This window comes from Bubalus bubalis, chromosome 19 (assembly GCF_019923935.1).
Source record: "Bubalus bubalis isolate 160015118507 breed Murrah chromosome 19, NDDB_SH_1, whole genome shotgun sequence".
NCBI lineage: Eukaryota > Metazoa > Chordata > Mammalia > Artiodactyla > Bovidae > Bubalus > Bubalus bubalis.
In genome coordinates this window covers 19,040,827-19,059,712 of record NC_059175.1, presented here as the reverse complement: position 1 = coordinate 19,059,712, position 18,886 = coordinate 19,040,827, and the positions used below count along the sequence as shown (strand labels likewise).

Below are 18,886 nucleotides of genomic sequence, written 5' to 3'. Positions count from 1 at the left end.
ACCACCTGGGAAGCTCTAACAATAGAAAATAATTATGTAAGATTGGGGGGTTAAGTAGAGTGATGTGGTATGTGGAATTGGACACATGCACATGTTTTCATCTACCCAGCCAGTCCATGTCTTTTGGTTGGTGCATTTAATCCATTTACTGTTAAGGTAATTATTGATATGTATGATCCTATTACCTTTTTCTTAATTGTTTTGGGTTTCTTTTGTGTAGGTCTTTTCCTTCTTTTGTGTTTCCTGCCTAGAGAAGTTCCTTTAGCATTGTAAAGCTGGTTTGGTGGTGTGAAATTCTCTTAACTTTTGTTTATCTATAAAGCTTTTGATTTATCCATCAAATCTGAAGGAGTCTTGCTGGGTAGAGTATTCTTGGTTATAGGTTCTTCCCTTTCATCACTTTAAATATATTATGAAATTCCCTTCTAGCTTGTAGAGTTTCTATTCAGAAATTGGCTGATAACCTTATAGGAGTTCTCTTGTACATTATTTATCATTTTTCCCCTGTTGATTTTAATATTTAATCTCTGTCTCTAATTTTTTGTCACTTTGATTACTATGTGTCTTGATGTGTTCCTCCTTGGGTTTATCTTGCCTGGAATTCTCTATGCTTCCCGGACTCGGTTGACTGTTTCTTCTCTCATGCTAGGGAAGTTTTTAGCTATTATCTCCAAATATTTTCTCAGGTCCTTTCTCTCTCTCTTCTCCTTCTGGGACCCCTATAATGCAAATGTTGGTGTGTTTAATACTGTCCAGAGGTGTCTTAGGCTGGGTTCATTTTTTTTTTTTTTTCATTCTTATTCTGCTATTGATTTCTTCTAGTGTATTGTTCATCTCTGTTTGTTTGTCATTTAGTTCCTCTAGATCTTTGGTAAACATTTCTTGCATCTTCTCCATTATTTTTCCAAGATCCTCAATCATCTTCACCATCCTTATTCTGAATTGTTTTCCTGGAAGGCTGCCTATCTCTACTTCATTTGGTTGTTTTTCTGGGGTTTTATCTTGTCCCTTCATCTGGGACATCATCCTCTGCATTTTCATTTTGATTAACTTTCTGTGATGTGGTTTTCATTCTGGCATGCTAGACCGTATGTAGTTCATCTTGCTTATTCTGTGTCTACCCTTTGGAGGATGAGGATGAGAGGCTTGTGTAAGCTTCCTGATGAGAGGGACTGGAGGTGGGAAAAATTGGGCCTTGCTCTGATAGACAGGGCTCAGTAAACTTTTAATCCAATTGTCCGCTGAAGGGTGGGGTTGTGCTCCCTCCCTGTTAGCTGTTTGGCCTGAGGCCACTCAGTCCTGGAATCTACAGGCTCTATGGTGGGGTTAATGGCAATCTCCAAGAGGCCTCACGCCAACTGGCACTTCCAAGGACTGCTGCTGCCATCTCTCATCCCTGAGGTGAGCCACTGCTGACCCATATCTTCACAGGAGACCTTCCAACACTAGCAGGTAGGTCTGGCTCAGTCTCCTGTGGGGTCACTGCTCCTTTCTCCTGGGTCCTGGTGCATGAAAGATTTTGTTTGTGCCCTCTGAGAGTGGAGTCTCTATTTCCCCTAGTCTTATGGAAGTCCTGTAATAAAATCCTTCTGGCCTTCACAGCCAGATTTCCTGGGGATTCCTAGTCCCTTTGCCAGATCCCCAGGCTGAGAAGCCCAATGTGCGGCTCAGAACCTTTCCCAACAGTGAGACAATTTCTTGGTATTATTGTTCTCCAGTTTGTGGGTTGCCCACCCAGCAGGTATGGGCTTTGATTTTATTGTGATTGCACTCCTCCTACCATAATATTGTGGCTTCTCCTTTGTCTTTGGATGTGGGTATCCGTCTTTGGTGGGTTCCAGCATCCTCCTGATGATGGTTGTTCAACAGCTAGCTGTGACTTTGGTGCTGTCACAGGAGGAGATGAGTGCATGTCCTTCTGCTCTGCCATCTTGAACCAATCCCCAATATCTGTACCTTCTCACATTCATTAAGTTCCGTACTCAGCTTAAGTGCCACAATTAACCTTTTTTTTACTGTCTTTCAAAAATCCTCAAATCCCTTTCCCAGTTTCTCTTACTGTACACCCCCACGTTCCAATCTTGAGTCAGTTGAACCATTTGCCTTCATGGTGCCTATACCATAGATGCTCGCATTCCTGGAGAATATTCCCAATCCTCACACACCGGTTACATGAAAAAGCAATGGTAATGATTACCAACCATGCCTACAACATGGCCTATTGGTCTAGCCATGCTGAACAGCTTTAGTTCTCTGAATGCATACATCCCACTTTCCCTTGTCAATGGACTTTGCTATTCTCTCTACTTAATACCATTCCCTTTAGGTCTCAGCTTGGGTGTCAGTTTCTCCTAAGCCTGTGCTAATGTGCTCCCCTCTTATCCTGCATAACTTCTGCATGTCCTCAGTCATATGTGATATGTGTGCATTATATATAAAAAAAATGGGACTGTAATTGTCTGTTTTCTTTTTAGTGTGCCCACCTGAATTCTAAATTCTATGAAAGAAGTGACTGTGTTCATACCGGTAAGCCTCCCACCTCCAGTTCACATGTCATTGTGTAGAAAAAATAGACACTTGCTAATGGTTGAATGCATGTGCACGTGAATACATAAATATATGACTGATACATGATTGAGTAGATGAACATTTTCACTCATATAACTTGCAGATATTCTTTTATATTTATAAAATTTAGCTTGACTCTCTAAAAATATGTATGGAAATATACAATTTAAAGAAATAAAGTTAACCTCAATACTGTTGGAGAAATGAGAAAGCCAAAGTCACATGTTAACTGGGACACAGAACAGTTAGTGGAGGAGGAAAGAAGGAGAACACTCCAAAAATACAAGGCCAAAAAATGGAAAAGTTCCAGAAAGTCATTTGAATTCTAAAATGGATATTCTAAATCTTACTTGTATATTATAAATTATATGGTATAAAAAGTATCTATGTATACTAAAGTTCTGAATTTCTGTGTATAGCTTCCACATAACAAGTGTGTGTGTGTGTGTGTGTGTGTGTTTCTTATGGCAGCATTAGTCACAATTTTTAGGAATCACATTGTAATAAAAATAAGAGCACCCTGAGATAAATCCATTTGGAAATGTTGGCAAAAGTCTTACCTTTCCCAGGCTCAGAGCCATTAATTTTAGAGTAAATGATGCTAATTCATCAAATAAAACCAATAAATATATGTTTAATAAATGACATAAAACAACTGAATGGTATACTATTCTGATTGAATTCCCCAGATTTGAAATAGGTCTAACAATGCCTGGCTCCACTTAATTCCTTTTAAGTGGATAGAAGATTCTACATGAATTAGATAAATAGGTACAATACATGATACCTAAATCCTAAGTTGTTAGAAAAAATTCTAAGCAACTAGTCAGGATTCTCAGCAAATCCAACAACAAAAATGTGTATTTAACACAAAAGGTCACATATTTTTCTCGTAGTTCTTTCTCTATATACAATTTTATTTTAAATAAATCTTTTTTCCATTTGGGGTGCTCAGCTATAGGCAGAAAAAGAGTTTGATACGCTCATATTTTCCTGAATTTCAATTGAATGCATTTTTTCTTATTTGAGACTTCTCTAACTGATATACTTTGGCCATTATTAACATTTATATAGCACATAACAGTTAAATAAAGACCATTCAGAGTATTTTCACCCATTTTCCCCCCACAAACATTATATTGCAAGATAGAAGAACATGATTTTGAAAGAACTGTAAACTCTCCCTAAACACTTCAGTGATTATATAAGGTTGAGTTATATAAAGATGGTCAAACAGGGTAGTGTTTGTGGATAAGCAGCTATCTGAGGAGCTGAAAATGATGATTCTTGGGTGGAAATAATTAAAGTGCTTTTATTCAGCTCTGCACTCTGCCTGCTGCAGTATTGTTCTTCGATCACTTTTCACGGTAAATTAAATGCTTCACTGGGTTCATTTCTACATTGGGATCTCTAACCAATCTTCCCTATCAAACAAGTAAAGTTGGCATAAGAAAGGTTTGGAAAAGGACCAGGTGCTCTCATGTGGTAAGCACAAAAGTCACCACTCTGTTTAGTATTTTTATGAATATGGAGCCTGGTGAGAGAGAAACCTTTGATTATAAAAGTAAATCCTCCCTGGTACATGGTACTTTATTACATACAAACAGAGAGTGTTATGTGTGATGGTATATTATGATGTCAATCCATTTGGATAAATTTAATTAGGATTCCATAGAGTACTACAAGAATGAGAAGGCACTACAGTAGTCTGAAGAAGAAATTAGAATTTGATAATTACCATACTCTTTATTTTTGGTTTCCCTTGTGGCTCAGCTGGTAAACAATCTGCCTGCAATGTGGGTGAACTGGGTTCGATCCCTGGGTTGGGAAGATCCCCTGAAGAAGGAAAAAGGTATCCCCTCCAGTATTCTGGCCTGGAGAATTCCATGGGCTGCATAGTCCATGACGTTGCAGAGTTGGACACAACTGAGTGACTTTCACTTCACTTCATACTCTTTATTTTAACAAAATTATCATTTATACCTTATTTTCTTGAAATTTAGGACATGACAGATACCATAAAACACTCAGAGTTTCTATGATGTGTGAGGGGAAAGCCATCAGCATTAATTAGTTGTCTATTTTAGATTAGATTCAAGATGTTATTTATCAAGAATTATATAGTAAAGTGTTCCATTGCACTTAGAGTCTAATTTTAATCTCAAAATAAAAAAAATTCAAAGCAAAAATAAAAATCAATTCAATTAAATCAGAGTAAATACTTTAGAAATAATTCTTGCAACGTTTTGTGGATATTCTGAGTTTTGACAAATGTTGTGCCAATAAATTGTATTTTAAAAAACAAAGGAATCCAGTTGTTGTTTTTTCTTTTACATAGCATTTATCTTTAAGATTATTGGTAGCACTGCCTTCCTATTTCTTTATGATTACATTTTTAAACCAAATCCAGGTCAAAAATGTCATATATCTGAGGGATCCTTTATAATCACAATCAAGTGTACACATGTTCAATTTTGGAAATCTTTGCCTACTGGATTATGTAGATCTTCCACAAAACTTTCAGCCAGAATTTATCAAATAAATCTCTTGAAACTTGAGCACATATCCAACATGAAACAGCAAGTCTCATGGGTTCATCATGAAAGACAGCTCTTTAGCTTCATATAGCCTCATCTCACTATACTTCAAATCTGAAATCCCCACCGTCAAAACCTTAAGTTAAAAATAAAGTTTGAAAAATCAGATGTCTCTTTTAACCAAGCTTCTGTTTCTTTTAACTTTATTTTGCTCGGATTTTGAGTCAGTAACAAAATGTTGAAAATAACTTTTTTTTTTTTTTTTTTTTTTATGTTCAAACTAACATAGTGTGTGTACTCAGGAAATCTAGACAATGAGCAGTTGATCAAAGAACCCAAAGTCTAACTGGCATCTCAAACCAGCTCCTCTGTGAATAGCACGTAACTCAAAGAAATATTTCTGGAAGATCTTTGTAATATGAAGCCGTATTTGACTAAGGTAATCCTTCCTTCTATGTTGGGGAGTAGACTTTTTTCCAAGTGTGACCATTATTTCAACTTCTTTCCATTTTCTCTTTTTTAAAAAATAGGGCATAGTAATATAAATGTACACAGTGTACTTCTCTAGATTGGTAATGGCACACTAGTGATAAGAAAGTGCTTGTAATATTCTCCACCCACACGTGTTCCTGAGTATTCATCCATCCACAGGTGTGTCATCCTGTCACAAGGGGACAACTTACTCCTTGGCTCTCATTTGATTATAGCTGATGCAGCCATAAAACACAGCTAGAAAGATTTAGCACTATCTCCCGTTACCTCCCTTTGCTCCTGCAATCTCCTACTTGTGTGCAGGAAGCATTCTAGGTGTGGCAAGCTAAACCCTCCTCAGAGTATCTGGGGGTCCATGGACCACCCAGGGAAAGTAAGCCAGTGCCAAAGCTGGGCTAACGGAAGTTCCTGATTCCTTCCAAGGATTCTGACCAGAGAACTATGTTGCAGTCAGCAAGGGTTGTTGTGAAACAAGGAGGAAGTAAGAAATGAAGAGGACCTCCAATCTCATTCCAAACATATTTGAATAACTCTTGAATGCAGGGCATGTCTGTGGACAGATGCCAAAAGCAAGACATAGACTTCTTTTTTTTCTTCCTCAATGTTTTTAAAATTTTTTTTTGAATTTTTTATTTGGGTATAGCTGATTAACAATGTTGTGACAGTTTCAGATGAACAGAGAAGGGACTCAGGTATACATATACATGTGTCCATTCTCCCACAAACTCCACCCGCCTCCACTAACCAGGCTACCACATAACATTGAGCAGAGTTCCTTGTACTATACAATTGGCCCTCACTATTTATCCATTTAAAATATAGCAAGGTGTACATGTACATCCCACACTCCCTAACTATCCATCCCCCCATCCTTCCCTCCAGCAACCACAATTTTGTTCTCTAAGACTGTGAATCTCTTTCCGTCTTGTAAGTAAATTCATCTCTTTTTAGATTTCACATATAAGAGATGTCATATGATACTTCTCCTTCTCTAAGAAGACGTAGACTTCTTCACACAAATGTGATAAGTCCATAGTGATCATAACTTTCTGAACGAGGAACAAATTCCTGGTTGACTCTTAAACCTGTTAGAACACTCACCTCTACCCCATGAGTTATTAATGGAGGATCTTTGAGGCCAGTTAAAACAAGGAAACCAAAAATAATGAACAGAATTTTCTCTAATATTTTCCCAAAAGAGTATAGCAGTTGCGGCAGTGGTTATACAGTAAGTAGTTATAATATGTCAAAGACTAACCAAGAACAAATTATGTGTTTTTTTGCAGGCCAGTTGTTTCCTTAAGAAACCACATCGTGGCTTTCGAAAGGTGTAGCACAAGTTTGTAGACCCACTACTGTGTGATACTTGACAGAGCAAGTGTCTGATGTGCTCATATATCAGAAAAAAAGAGCAAAGCTAAATAAAGGAACAAATCCAAAGGGGATGAAAATCTCCTTTTCTAGCAAAGGTTCACAATTGTCAATGCTTCAGTGTAGATTAACAGTGGGACCTGGGGACCTACTAACCTTTAATGATGAAGAATGGGGCGTAGAAACCTAGCTAAAGTAGTCTGTATTTCCCATTAGCCCGTTCTGATAGTAGTGAAGGAACCTGTGGTTCTTGGTTAACTGGCATGGCTACAGAATGTCATCCCTAATTTACCTTCTGCCTCCCTTTCAAAGTGTAGATATTCCAGAAAATTTGCTTCAAAAGATAACAGAATTCTTTTAGTACATCTTCAGGCTTTGTTTCTGGCCACTCTCATACATGGTTTCTCCTGGCTGCCTTCTGGTACTAACGAGTCACTTGTTTCATTTTTCTAAAAGACAAATTATTTCCTCCAAAATGTTGAATATGTTTGTAAATGGTAAGTATTGTTTTGCTTATACTTGAGTCTTAGATCTTTTATTAAAAAGGAAACAAACTTTGAACCAATAAAAGCACTATCATAGAGACAATTCTGAAGCCCAAGTCCTTTGGCACTTGGAGGTTATTTGCATTTAGCAACAAATTCAAATTTAATTAAGTAAGCTTAGCTTTAACCTGAGATTTTTAATTATACACATTGCCCAACTACACAGAGACATATTAAATATACCACATTGTTTTCTTTTAAGGGCACATGATATAACACCAGCTTCGAGAGAGAAGTCATGTTTAGCCAGCAAATTTTTTTAAATCAAAGTTAATTGAATACATCACAGGCTTAAATTAGTTCATTTTAATTTTAATTATAGCTATAATCCCTTCCTCCTCAAAGGTAGAGAAATCAAGCTAATGATTCTAAGATAAACCTGCTGTGCAGAAAAGAATTTACATTAGGCTAGCAACTGTTATCATTAGAAAAGCCTGTTGGAAAGATGGGCCCTTAGCTGGCATCTGGGAACTTGGATTTCAGGAGGGTTCCCACCATTCCCTAACTGGTAATATGGCTCAGTGCCTAAACTGGTTGCATAAAAAACATGGTTTACGTTGAACAACTGCTCTCCTTCTAGGAATCTGGAATTTATGCACATACTACAAAGAGGATGCCTCAGTGACCAACCCCCAATAAAAACTGGGTACTGAGTCTATTTTTGTTGTTGTTTTGTTTTTAAACTTTTTTTTTTTTTGTAGTAAGAACATTTAATATAAGATCTCCCCTCCTGACAGAATTTTAAGTGCACAATATGGTGTTGTCAACTGCAGCCACAACGTAGTACAGCAGATCTTGGGAGCTTATTCATCTTGTAATTGAAACTACTATACCCGTTGATGGAGAAGGCGATGGCACCCCACTCCAGTCCTTTGCCTGGAAAATCCCAGGGACGGAGGAGCCTGGTGGGCTGCAGTCCATGGGGTCGCGAACAGTCGGACACGACTGAGCGACTTCACTTTCACTTTTCACTTTCATGCATTGGAGAAGGGAATGGCAACCCACTCCAGTGTTCTTGCCTGGAGAATCCCAGGGACAGGGGAGCCTGGTGGGCTGCTGTCTATGGGGTGGCACAGAGTCGAACACGACTGAAGTGACTTAGCAGCATACCTGTTGAATAGCAATTCCTCATTTCCCCTTCGCCCAGTCACTGACAACCTCTGGTTGTACTCTTTTCTGTGAGTTTGACTCCTAGGTATCTCATATAAGCACTGAGCCTTTAATAGTCTTCGCTGATAGAAGGCTTCTCTGGTGAACACACGTCACATGTGTTGTCGCAACTCATTACTAGAGGAATTAAGTACATCCTTCTGAATCCACTGGGAGATGGCACTCCTGAAAACTTGTTTTTGCTTTCCTCCAAATGTTGCCCCACGTACCTTGCTCTTTGCTGATTTTTCTTTGTATTCTTTTGCTCTAATAAATCCCAGGCATGAATACAACTATTTACTCAATTTTTGGAGCTCTACTAGCAAATTACTGAACACAGGAGTGGACTTAGTGATCTCTGACACACCTGGCAGGTGAATCCCACCCTCTATGTGAGTGAAGCAGGACTGATGCCAAACAGGGGAAATTGGATTTCTGAGACAGTATTTTTCAAAGAATGCTCAGATCAAGCTGCCCTACAAAATTCCTACCTGCTTTAATGTGTCTGATGGATAGGTGTACAGTCTTCTTTATATACACAGTTCATCCAGAAAAATATATATATATCACATATGTATTTCCTCCTTCTTGCTTCAAGCTAAGAATGTGTTATCTTATTTATCTAGTAGTGATTTCCTCATACTTTTTAATAACATAGGCTCTTTGAACTGGTCTGTAACAATTCAAACAGCTAAATTCAATATCTTAGATGATAGTTACTGCTGACCTTTTTTCTGAACACCACTTTTCCAACAATTTTTAGGAAAACCCAAAAGGTCCCTTCTCTAGACATGCCTTGAACTTGGCAGACAATGAGGAAGAATCACATTTGCATCCCAGCAAATTGCTCTGTTTCTATAATCCTTATAAATGCTCAAGTGTCTGTTCAAGTGTGGACCACTAGTTTCCTCCCCCTCTCAAAATGCAGCTGGCCCAAAAAATCAAATAATGGATGTGCCCGCAATTCTCACATTCTTTGACAACATTTTACCTGGTAATTGCTATTAAAGAGTAAAAAACCCCACTGTAAACAGCAGAAAAAGAATAAAAACACAAATACCTAGTAAAGTAAGAAATGCAAATGCTACATTAGTAATCGGAGGCCTCACTCATTCTTCTATACATCTTAATGCAGAATAAAACTCCTTATGCTGGGAACTAAAACAGTATTCTGGTAAGCAAGACCTGAAAATGTCAAAGGCCAAATTATTAGGCTCATGGCCAGTTGTGTACTTCCTTTGATTCTAATTATAGTACAATCTCTTCTTGATTCCAAATTCATTTTGCATCAGTGAACATTGCCTACTGTTCTCAGATATGTATGCCTACATGTTAATTTGTCCATTAGTTCTCATTTGTTAAGAAATTTTTCTATTTAACCACCTGTGACCAGTATTAATTTCCAAGCCCAATTTCCTTTCCCCAGATACTCATTTGCATTCATCAATACTTTTTCAAATACTCCATGTAAAATAATTTGACTAAAGTGTCTCCTCTTGTAGAGACTGCAATATTACCTGAGAAAAACTACCAGATTTTCTCTTGACTCTAGCAACCCCATTTCCCTTGGACTCAAATCAAGCAATGAGCCACAAAACTCAAGAGATACCAGATAACAATCATCATTTAAAATAGAAAATGGGGCAATGTCACCCAAAGTCACTCACCCACTGGAGTCGGCAGAAGTGATAGCAATCAGGGGTAGAATCTTCAAGGGCAGGCTGGTTGGCCTCTGAAGGTTCTCTGATTCACTCTTCAAGTCTGCTTGTTCCAACTGTCTGAAGGCGAGAGGGGGAAGCTGGATGTTGCGGCAAGAAAGTCTCCTTACGAGATAGGGTTCCATTCCTTTCAAAGGGTCTTCCTCTTCATGACTGGAGTGCAGTGTTTCTTCAGAGGCCTAAGGCAAAAGTTCCAGAAAGCACAGTGATCCACAAAGGTCCCAGGATGTATCATTACACTTTTGGAGAAAGAAACTGAGCGAAATGTATACATGAAAAATGCTAACTGGAAAGCAATGAGATTCACAGAAAAATATTTGGTGAAAGACAGTTGTTATAGTTAACTGACATTTCCAATAATAGAATTTATGAGCTTTGGGCATGAATTCTATGAAATTAGGGGAAATCAAAACATTTTCTACCAATATGAAGTGAACTGTTCACCACACCCTCTTTGGTCTTTAGGAGCACAAGGTAGTGTTTTCAGGGGAGGGCTTTGGCGAGTGACTACATACTCTGGCCAGGGAGCTTTGCAGGGTCTCTCTCTTGGACTGGCTGGTGTGTAGGGGAGCAGAATTTGGCTCCCTTGAATGTTTCTATTTGGAATATGTTGTTTGAAGCTGGCTGTTTCCTGAAACATGGAAAGAAAGGGCTCTGGAAACCAAGCAGGAATTGCCCTTTGCTAAGACATGTTTCCATTGGTAAGAGTGACTCCCTGTCAGAAGCTGGAAGAGGATGAAAACCCACCCATTCCCCCCAACACCCCCCAAAATGGAAGTAATATTTACTCACAATTATTAAATGAGCTGATGCATGTAACGTGCATAGCTCATTATGTGTAATGTGATAAGCAATCATCAATGGCAATTTCCTTTCCTTCTGAGTTGTACAGGTGAAGAAACTAACCCAGAGAGGCAAAATACTCTTCTGCAAAATTACCCTGTTGGTTATAAGTTAAAAGTGCATTTACTTTGGAAAGTTCAGACCTGGCTTAGAATCTCTGTTGCACTTCTCACTACTATTGGGTTGGCCAAAAGTTTCATTTGGGTTTTTCCATAACATCTTACAGAAAAGCCAAATGAACCTTTAGGCTAACCCAACACTATCTTTCGGAGAAGGCAATGGCACCCCACTCCAGTACTCTTGCCTGGAAAATCCCATGGACAGAGGGGCCTGGTGGGCTGCAGTCCATGGGGTCGCTAGGAGTCGGACACAACTGAGTGACTTCACTTTCACTTTTCACTTTCATGCATTGAAGAAGGAAATGGCAACCCACTCCAGTGTTCTTGCCTGGAGAATCCCAGGGATGGGGGAGCCTGGTGGGCAGCCGTCTATGGGGTCGCACAGAGTCAGATGTCTATGGGGTGGCACCGAGTCGGACACGACTGAAGTGACTTAGCAGCAGTAGCAGCAGCAACACTATCTTTGGGCAAATAACTTAAGCTCACTAAGATTGGTTCTCCATTTGAACACTGAGGAGGATAACAATATTTACTTCTGAGGATCACTGACTGGAGCAGAGATAGAATATGATCACTAATAAATGGCCTAGAGTTCACACTCAACAAAATAGCAGTTGTCATTATTATAATCTAGGCTAACTCCCCTTATCTTTTCATAGCAGTATGCTGCCTTTGATTCTTCATTCATCCATACTGTTTTCCAAAGAGTAAATTTGTCTTGTTCTGATCTATATCCTGAAAAATATGAAAGGACATGCAATGGTGGATTCTATTTAGCCATGGGTTTTACTGTTTAATTTCAAGGATAAATACAATGAAAAAAGAAGTCACCTAGAAGGTAAAGAAGACATCAAAGCTAAACATAAAGTTCACTTATTTCAAATCCTAGATATGAAGATCTAGATTCTGAGAATTAGTGCTTTGAGGAATCTACTTGCTTTGTAAAACAACAACAATAATAATGGCTTTAAAAAGCAGGAAGTCCTGCCACTTGAGGTAACATACATGGATCTTGAGGGCAGGCATTATGCTAAGTGAGGTAAGTCAGACAGAGAAAAATAAGCCTTATATGACCTCACTCACACAGGTCATCTTAAAAAAATCCCTAAACTCATCAGATCAGATTTGTGGTTACCATAAATAAGGGTGGGGGAGGGGAGATTGAATGAAAGTGGTCAAAAGGTATAAGCTTCCAGTTATGAAATAAGTGTATCATACTTGGGATGTAATATATAGTCTGATGACTATGATCACACTATACTGTGATAACATTGCTGGATGATATATATGAGAGTTATTTTTAAAGAATTTTTTTTTTTTAATGTGGATCATTTTTTAAAGTCTTGATTGAACTTGTTACAATCTTGTTTCTGTTTTATATGTTTCGGGTTTTTGGCCATGAGGCATGTGGGATCTAAGCTCTCTGACCAGGGATTGAACCCACACTCCCCGCTTTGGAAAGTGAATCATTGAGCCACCAGGGAAGTCCTGTATGAGAGTTATTAAGAAAATAAATCCTAGAAGTTCTCATCACATGAAAAAAAGCATGTTTTTTTCCTTTTTCTTTTTGTATCTATATGAGATGATGAATGTTGAATAAAACTGTGGACATCATTTTATGATAGTTTTAAGTCAAATCATTATGATGTACACCTTAAATTTATACATTGCTGTATGTCAATTGCAATAAAATTGGAAAACAGTTTTAATAATAATGGCTATTATTTATTGAGTCCTTATCAAGTGCTTGGTTTACATAGTGAGTGCTGTGTTTTGTATCTATCTCATATATCTATATATCTCATATACTATCTCATTTAATTATCACTGAACTCCTATGGGTTAGGTTCCATTACTTTTCCCATTTCACACATTAAAAAAACAGAGACTTGTAACAAAACATGCCATGGTCTCACAGCCATGTGATTAGTTGGGTAGTCAATGGCCCAGTTTCCCTGGGACTTACTGCTTTAAGGATTCCAAGTCCCATGTTCACGGAAAGCCAGTACCAAGAAAACTAGGATGACAGATTACCCTACAAGTCAATATCCAAACCCAAATCTATTTTAGTTAAATTTGAAACTAATAAAAACTACTCTGTACTATGTCTAAAAAGTATGGTCCCTGGCAAGGACATAAGTATAGAAAGGAATAGAACATATGCTCAGTTCAGTTCCATTGCTCAGTCATGTACGACTCTTTGCAACTCGCTGGGCTGCAGCACAACAGACTTCCCTGTCCATCACCAACTCCCAGAGCTTGCTCAAACTCATGTTCATCAAGTTGGTGATGCCATCCAGCCATCTCATCCTCTGTTGCCCCCTTCTCTTCCTGCCTTTAATCTTTCCCAGCAACAGGGTCTTTTCCAATAGGTCAGTTCTTCCCACCAGGTGGCCAAAGTATAGGAGTTTCAGCTTCAGCATCAGTCCTTCCAATGAATGTTCAGGACTGATTTTCTTTAGGATTGACTGGTTTGATCTCCTTGCAGTCCAAGGGTCTCTCAAGAGTCTTCTCCAACTCCATTGTTTAAAAACATCAATTCTTTGGTGTTAAGCTTTCTCTATAGTCCAACTGTCACATCCATACATGACAACTGGAAACACCACAGCTTTGACTAGATGGATATTTGTTGGCAAAGTAATATCTCTGCGTTTTAATATGCTGTCTAGGTTTGTCATAGCTTTTGTTCCAAGGAGCAAGTGTCTTTTAATTCCAAGGTCACAGTCACCATCTGCGGTAATTTTGGAGGGCCCCCCCCAAAATAAAGTATCTCACTGTTTCCATTATTTCTCCATCTATTTGCCATGAATTGATGGGACTGGATACCATGATCTTAGTCTTTTGAATGCTGAGTTTTAAGCCAACTGTTTCACTCTCCACTTTCATCAAGAGACCCTTTAGTTCTTCTTCTCTTTCTGCCATAAGGGTGGTATCATCTGCATATCTGAGGTTATTGATATTTCTCCTGGCAATCTTGATTCCAGCTTGTGCTTCATCCAGCCCAGCGTTTCTCATGATGTACTCTGCATATAAGTTAAATAAGCAGGGTGACAATATACAGCCTTGACGTACTCCTTTTCCTATTTGGAACCAGTCTGTTGTTCCATGTCCAGTTCTAACTGTTGCTTCCTGACCTGCATACAGATTTCTCAAGAGGCAGGTCAGGTGGTCTGGCATTCCCATATCTTTCAGAATTTTCCACAGTTTGTGGTGATCCACACAGTCAAAGTCTTTGGCATAGTCAATAAAACAGAAATATATGTTTTTCTGGAATTCTCTTGCTTTATCTATGATCTGATGGATGTTGGCAATTTGATTTCTGGTTCCTCCGCCTTTTCTAAAACCAGCTTGATATCTAGAAGTTCATGGTTCACGTATTGCTGAAGCCTGGCTTGGAGAATTTTGAGCATTACTTAGCTAGCGTGTGAGATGAGTGCAATTGTGTGGTAGTTTGAGCATTCTTTGGCATTGCCTTTCTTTGGAATTGGAATGAAAACTGACCTTTTCCAGTCCTGTGGCCACTGCTGAGTTTTCCAAATTTGCTGGCACGTTAAGTGCAATACTTTCACAGCATCATCTTTCAGGATTTGAAATAGGTCAACTGGAATTCCATCACCTCCACTAGCTTTATTCGTAGTGATGCTTCCTAAGGCCCACTTGACTTCACATTCCAGGATGTCTGACTTTAAGTGAGTGATCACACCATCGTGATTATCTGGGTTATGAAGATCTTTTTTGCATAATTCTTCTGTGTATTTTTGCCACCTCTTCTTAATATCTTATGCTTCTGTCATACCATTTCTGTCCTTTATTGAGCCCATCTTTACATGAAATGTTCCCTTGGAATCTCTACTTTTCTTGAAGGGATCTCCAGTCTTTCCCATTCTGTTGTTTCCCTCTATTTCTTTGCATTGATCACTGAGGAAGGCTATCTTATCTCTCCTAGCTATTCTTTGGAACTCTGCATTCAGATGAGTATATCCTTTCTTTTCTCCTTTGCTTTTTGCTTCTCTTCTTTTCACAGCTATTTGTAAGTCCTCTTCAGACAGCCATTTTGCTTTTTTGCATTTATTTTTCTTGGGGATGGTCTTGACCCCTGTCTCCTGTACAATATTACAAACTTCTGTCCATAGTTCATCAGGCACTCCATCTATCAGATCTAGTCCCTTAAATCTATTTCTCAGTTCCACTTTATAATTGTGAAGGATTTGATTTAGGTCATACCTGAATGGTCTAGTGGTTTTCTCTACTGTCTTCAATTTAAGTCTAAATTTGGCAATAAGGAGTTCATGATCTGAGCTACAGTCAGGTCCCAGTCTTTTTGCTGACTGTGCAGAGCTTCTCTACCTGTGGTTGCAAAGAATAGAATCAATCTGATTTCAGTGTTGACCATCTGGTGATGTCCATGTGTAGAGTCTTCTCTTGTGTTGTTGGAAGAGGTTGTTTACCATGACCAGTGCGTTCTCTTGGCAAAACTCTATTAGCCTTTGCCCTGTTTTATTCTGTACTCCAAGGCCAAATTTGCCTGTTACTCCAGGTATCTTTTGGTTTCCTACTTTTGCATTCCAGTCCCCTATATGAAAAGGGCATCTGTTTTGGGTGTTAGTTCTAGAAAGTTTAGTCAGTCTTCATAGAACTGTTCAACTTCAGCTTCTTTAGCATTACTGGTCTGGGCATAGACTTGGATTACTGTCTATGGGCCATGCTCAGTAAAAGTTTAATCCAATTTTCTGTTGATGGGCGGGGCTGTCTTCGCTCCCTGTTGTTTAACCTAAGACCAGCTGTGGAGGAGGTAATGAAGATAATGGGGACCTCCTTCAAAAAGTCCCATGCACCCACTGCTGCACTCAGTGTCCCTGACCCTGCAGCAGGCCGCCACTGACTCACACCTCTGCTGGAGACTCCTGGACACTCACAGGCAAGTCTGGGTCAGTCTCTCGTGGAGTCTGCTCCTTTCTCCTGGGTCCTGGTGTGCACAAGGTTTTGTTTGTGCCCTCCAAGTGACAAAGAGTCTGTTTCCCCAGTCCTGTGTAAGTTCTGTAATCAAATCCCACTGGCCTCCAAAGCCAAATTCCCTGGGGGTTGTCAGTCTCTTTGCCAGATCCCAAGGTTGGGAAATCTGTTATGGGTCCTAGAACTGTCTTAACAGTGTGAGAATTTATTCGATATAATTGTTCTGCAGTTTGTGGGTTGTCTGCTCGGCAGCTCTATGGTGGGGTTAATGGCCACCTCCTCCAAGAGGACTTAAGCCACACGCTATGTGATCCAGGTCTGTTTCCCTGCCCCTGCGGCAGGCCACTGCTGACCCGTATCTCTGCAGGAGACACTGAAACACTCAAAGGCAGGTCTGGCTCAGTCTCTGCGGGGTTTCTGGGTCCTGGTGCACACAAGGTTTTGTTTGAGCCCTCCAAGTGTCTCTGGTATTCTACCATAATTTAATATGCCTCACATTTTCTTTAAAAAAAATGAACAGAACTGAAATCAAGACAGCCCTACATAAACACTGAAAATTAGTGAGAATCCTTGTTGATTAAGTCAGGAGACAGACACTCTAGGCTTGACTCTGTCACTAATTACTTATGTGGTGTTAAATCATTTAACCTTTTTGAGCTTTAGCTTCCTTAGACATACAATCAAGAAGTTGTACAAAATGAACCTTACAGCGACTTTCAGTTCTGAAATACACTGATTTTATAACAGCTAGTGGCAAAAAATCAATGTTCAGTGAGATGGAAAATATAGAAAATAAAGAGAAAAGACAAGTACACATGTATCATTCTTACTTTTGGTTGAGAAAGTGAGCCTCTGGGTGTTTATGAAGTTCTGTGTGTTTGACTAAGGACAGAACTGAAAATTGCAGCCACACTCTGTGACTGCTAAGAGGTCATAGTGCGCCTCACATATTTCTCAAGAGAAGTTAATGACTTAAGTATGTAGATACCCTTCTTTGGGATAAACATGGAAACGAAGAACAAAAGATGAGTTGAACAGAGCTAAATGCTGTATGCAGCTGGCCAGAGTTACTATCTTTTTTATAAAGATAGTATCACAACTGTAGGAATGTTTTCTATAATCCAAGTTGTGTGATAAAAGACTTAAGATTTATGACATTATCTACTAGGTAAAACTACCTCAAGAGGTAACTACTTTTGAGACAATAACCCCTGTTAAAAAGAAAGTGTAGCTTTTTTATCTTGATAATAAAAATGATAAAGCTGTAGCTGTCTATATGCTAACATTTCTATTTAAAACCAGCATAACAGGTAGCTTTTAAAAATTTCCAGATCAGTGTGTATCAATGATATTTAAAAACATAAATAGAACTTTACCTGGTTGAAAGCAGGAGGTTAAATGGCCTTATTTTGGCAAGAAATATGAACATGATCACCAGGACAATATATATTTTATGTTATGACTGATGCTGAAGCTGCAATACTTTAGCCACCTGATGTAAAGAGCTGACACATTGGAAAAGACCCTGATGCTGGCAAAGATTCAAGGCTAAAGGAAAAGGAGGCAGCGGAGGGTGATATGGTTGGATGGTGTCACTGACTCAATGGATGTGAATTTGAGCAAACTCCAGGAGATAGTGAAGGATGGGGAACCTGGCGTGCTGCAGTTCGTGGGGTTGCAGAGTCGGACACGGCCTAGTGACTGAACAAGAAAAATTGTAGGAAAATGACATTTTTTGCAAGAGGTTGAGGGAAAATATAGCATTTACAACATTTCTAAGTCATCATTTCTCAAAAAGTGATGCTTAAGTTTCCTGCATGAGAATCACAGAAGGTACTTCCTAAAATTCAGACTCCAAGGCCTGCTTCCAGACCAGCCTAATCAGAATCTCCATGATTAGGGCCTGGGAGTCTGAGTCTCCACTATGGTTCTTAGTAGTGTTAGTTGCTCAGTCATGTCCGACTTTTTGAAATCCCGCAGGCTATAGCCCATCAGGCTCCTCTGTCTATGGGATTCTCTAGGCAAAGAATACTGGAGTGGATTGCCATTCCCTTCTCCAGAGGATCCTTACAACCCAGGAATCAAACCCAGTCTCCTGCATTGCAAGCAGATTCTTTTATTGCCTCAGCTACAGGGAAGATCCAGTAATTATGGTTCTTATGTATACTTAAATATGGGAACTAATGGTTTTGACATTTTAGACATTTTCCAATAAGATTTCTTGGCAGATATTCAATAACGAAGATCTTCACTGAAGCTTATTTATGATAAAGAAGAACTGGATATAACCTAATTGTCCTACTGAGGGATTGACTTAATAAAATTTGATGCATCATATTTTTAAATACTAGGAGACTGCTAAAATAATGCAGAAGAATATATGATTACATTCATGATATAACGAGTGCAAAAAACAATGTGGTCTCATTTTTATAAAACAAAAACAAACACTAACACATATTATACTAATGAAACATTTTTAGATATATCCCAGTTTTTTAAAATGGCTTTCTCTGGGTGATGGTATTGGTGGTTATTTTCATACTTTGCTCATTGAAAGTGAAAGAAAGTGAAAGTGAAATGGCTCAGTT

At 38.9% G+C, this 18,886-nt stretch overlaps 1 protein-coding gene across 8 annotated transcripts in view; it reads right to left on the bottom strand.

Annotated features, from left to right (window-relative positions):
- The window catches only part of PDE4D (phosphodiesterase 4D), a 1,672,581-nt gene that overhangs the window by 1,062,909 nt on the left and 590,786 nt on the right, over positions 1–18,886 (bottom strand). For all 8 annotated transcript variants that reach the window (XM_044932572.2, XM_044932573.2, XM_044932571.2 and 5 more), the window contains one exon: positions 10,330–10,559. In XM_044932572.2, the coding sequence (XP_044788507.1) occupies positions 10,330–10,559 (230 nt within the window). The remainder of the gene's footprint in view (positions 1–10,329; positions 10,560–18,886) is intronic.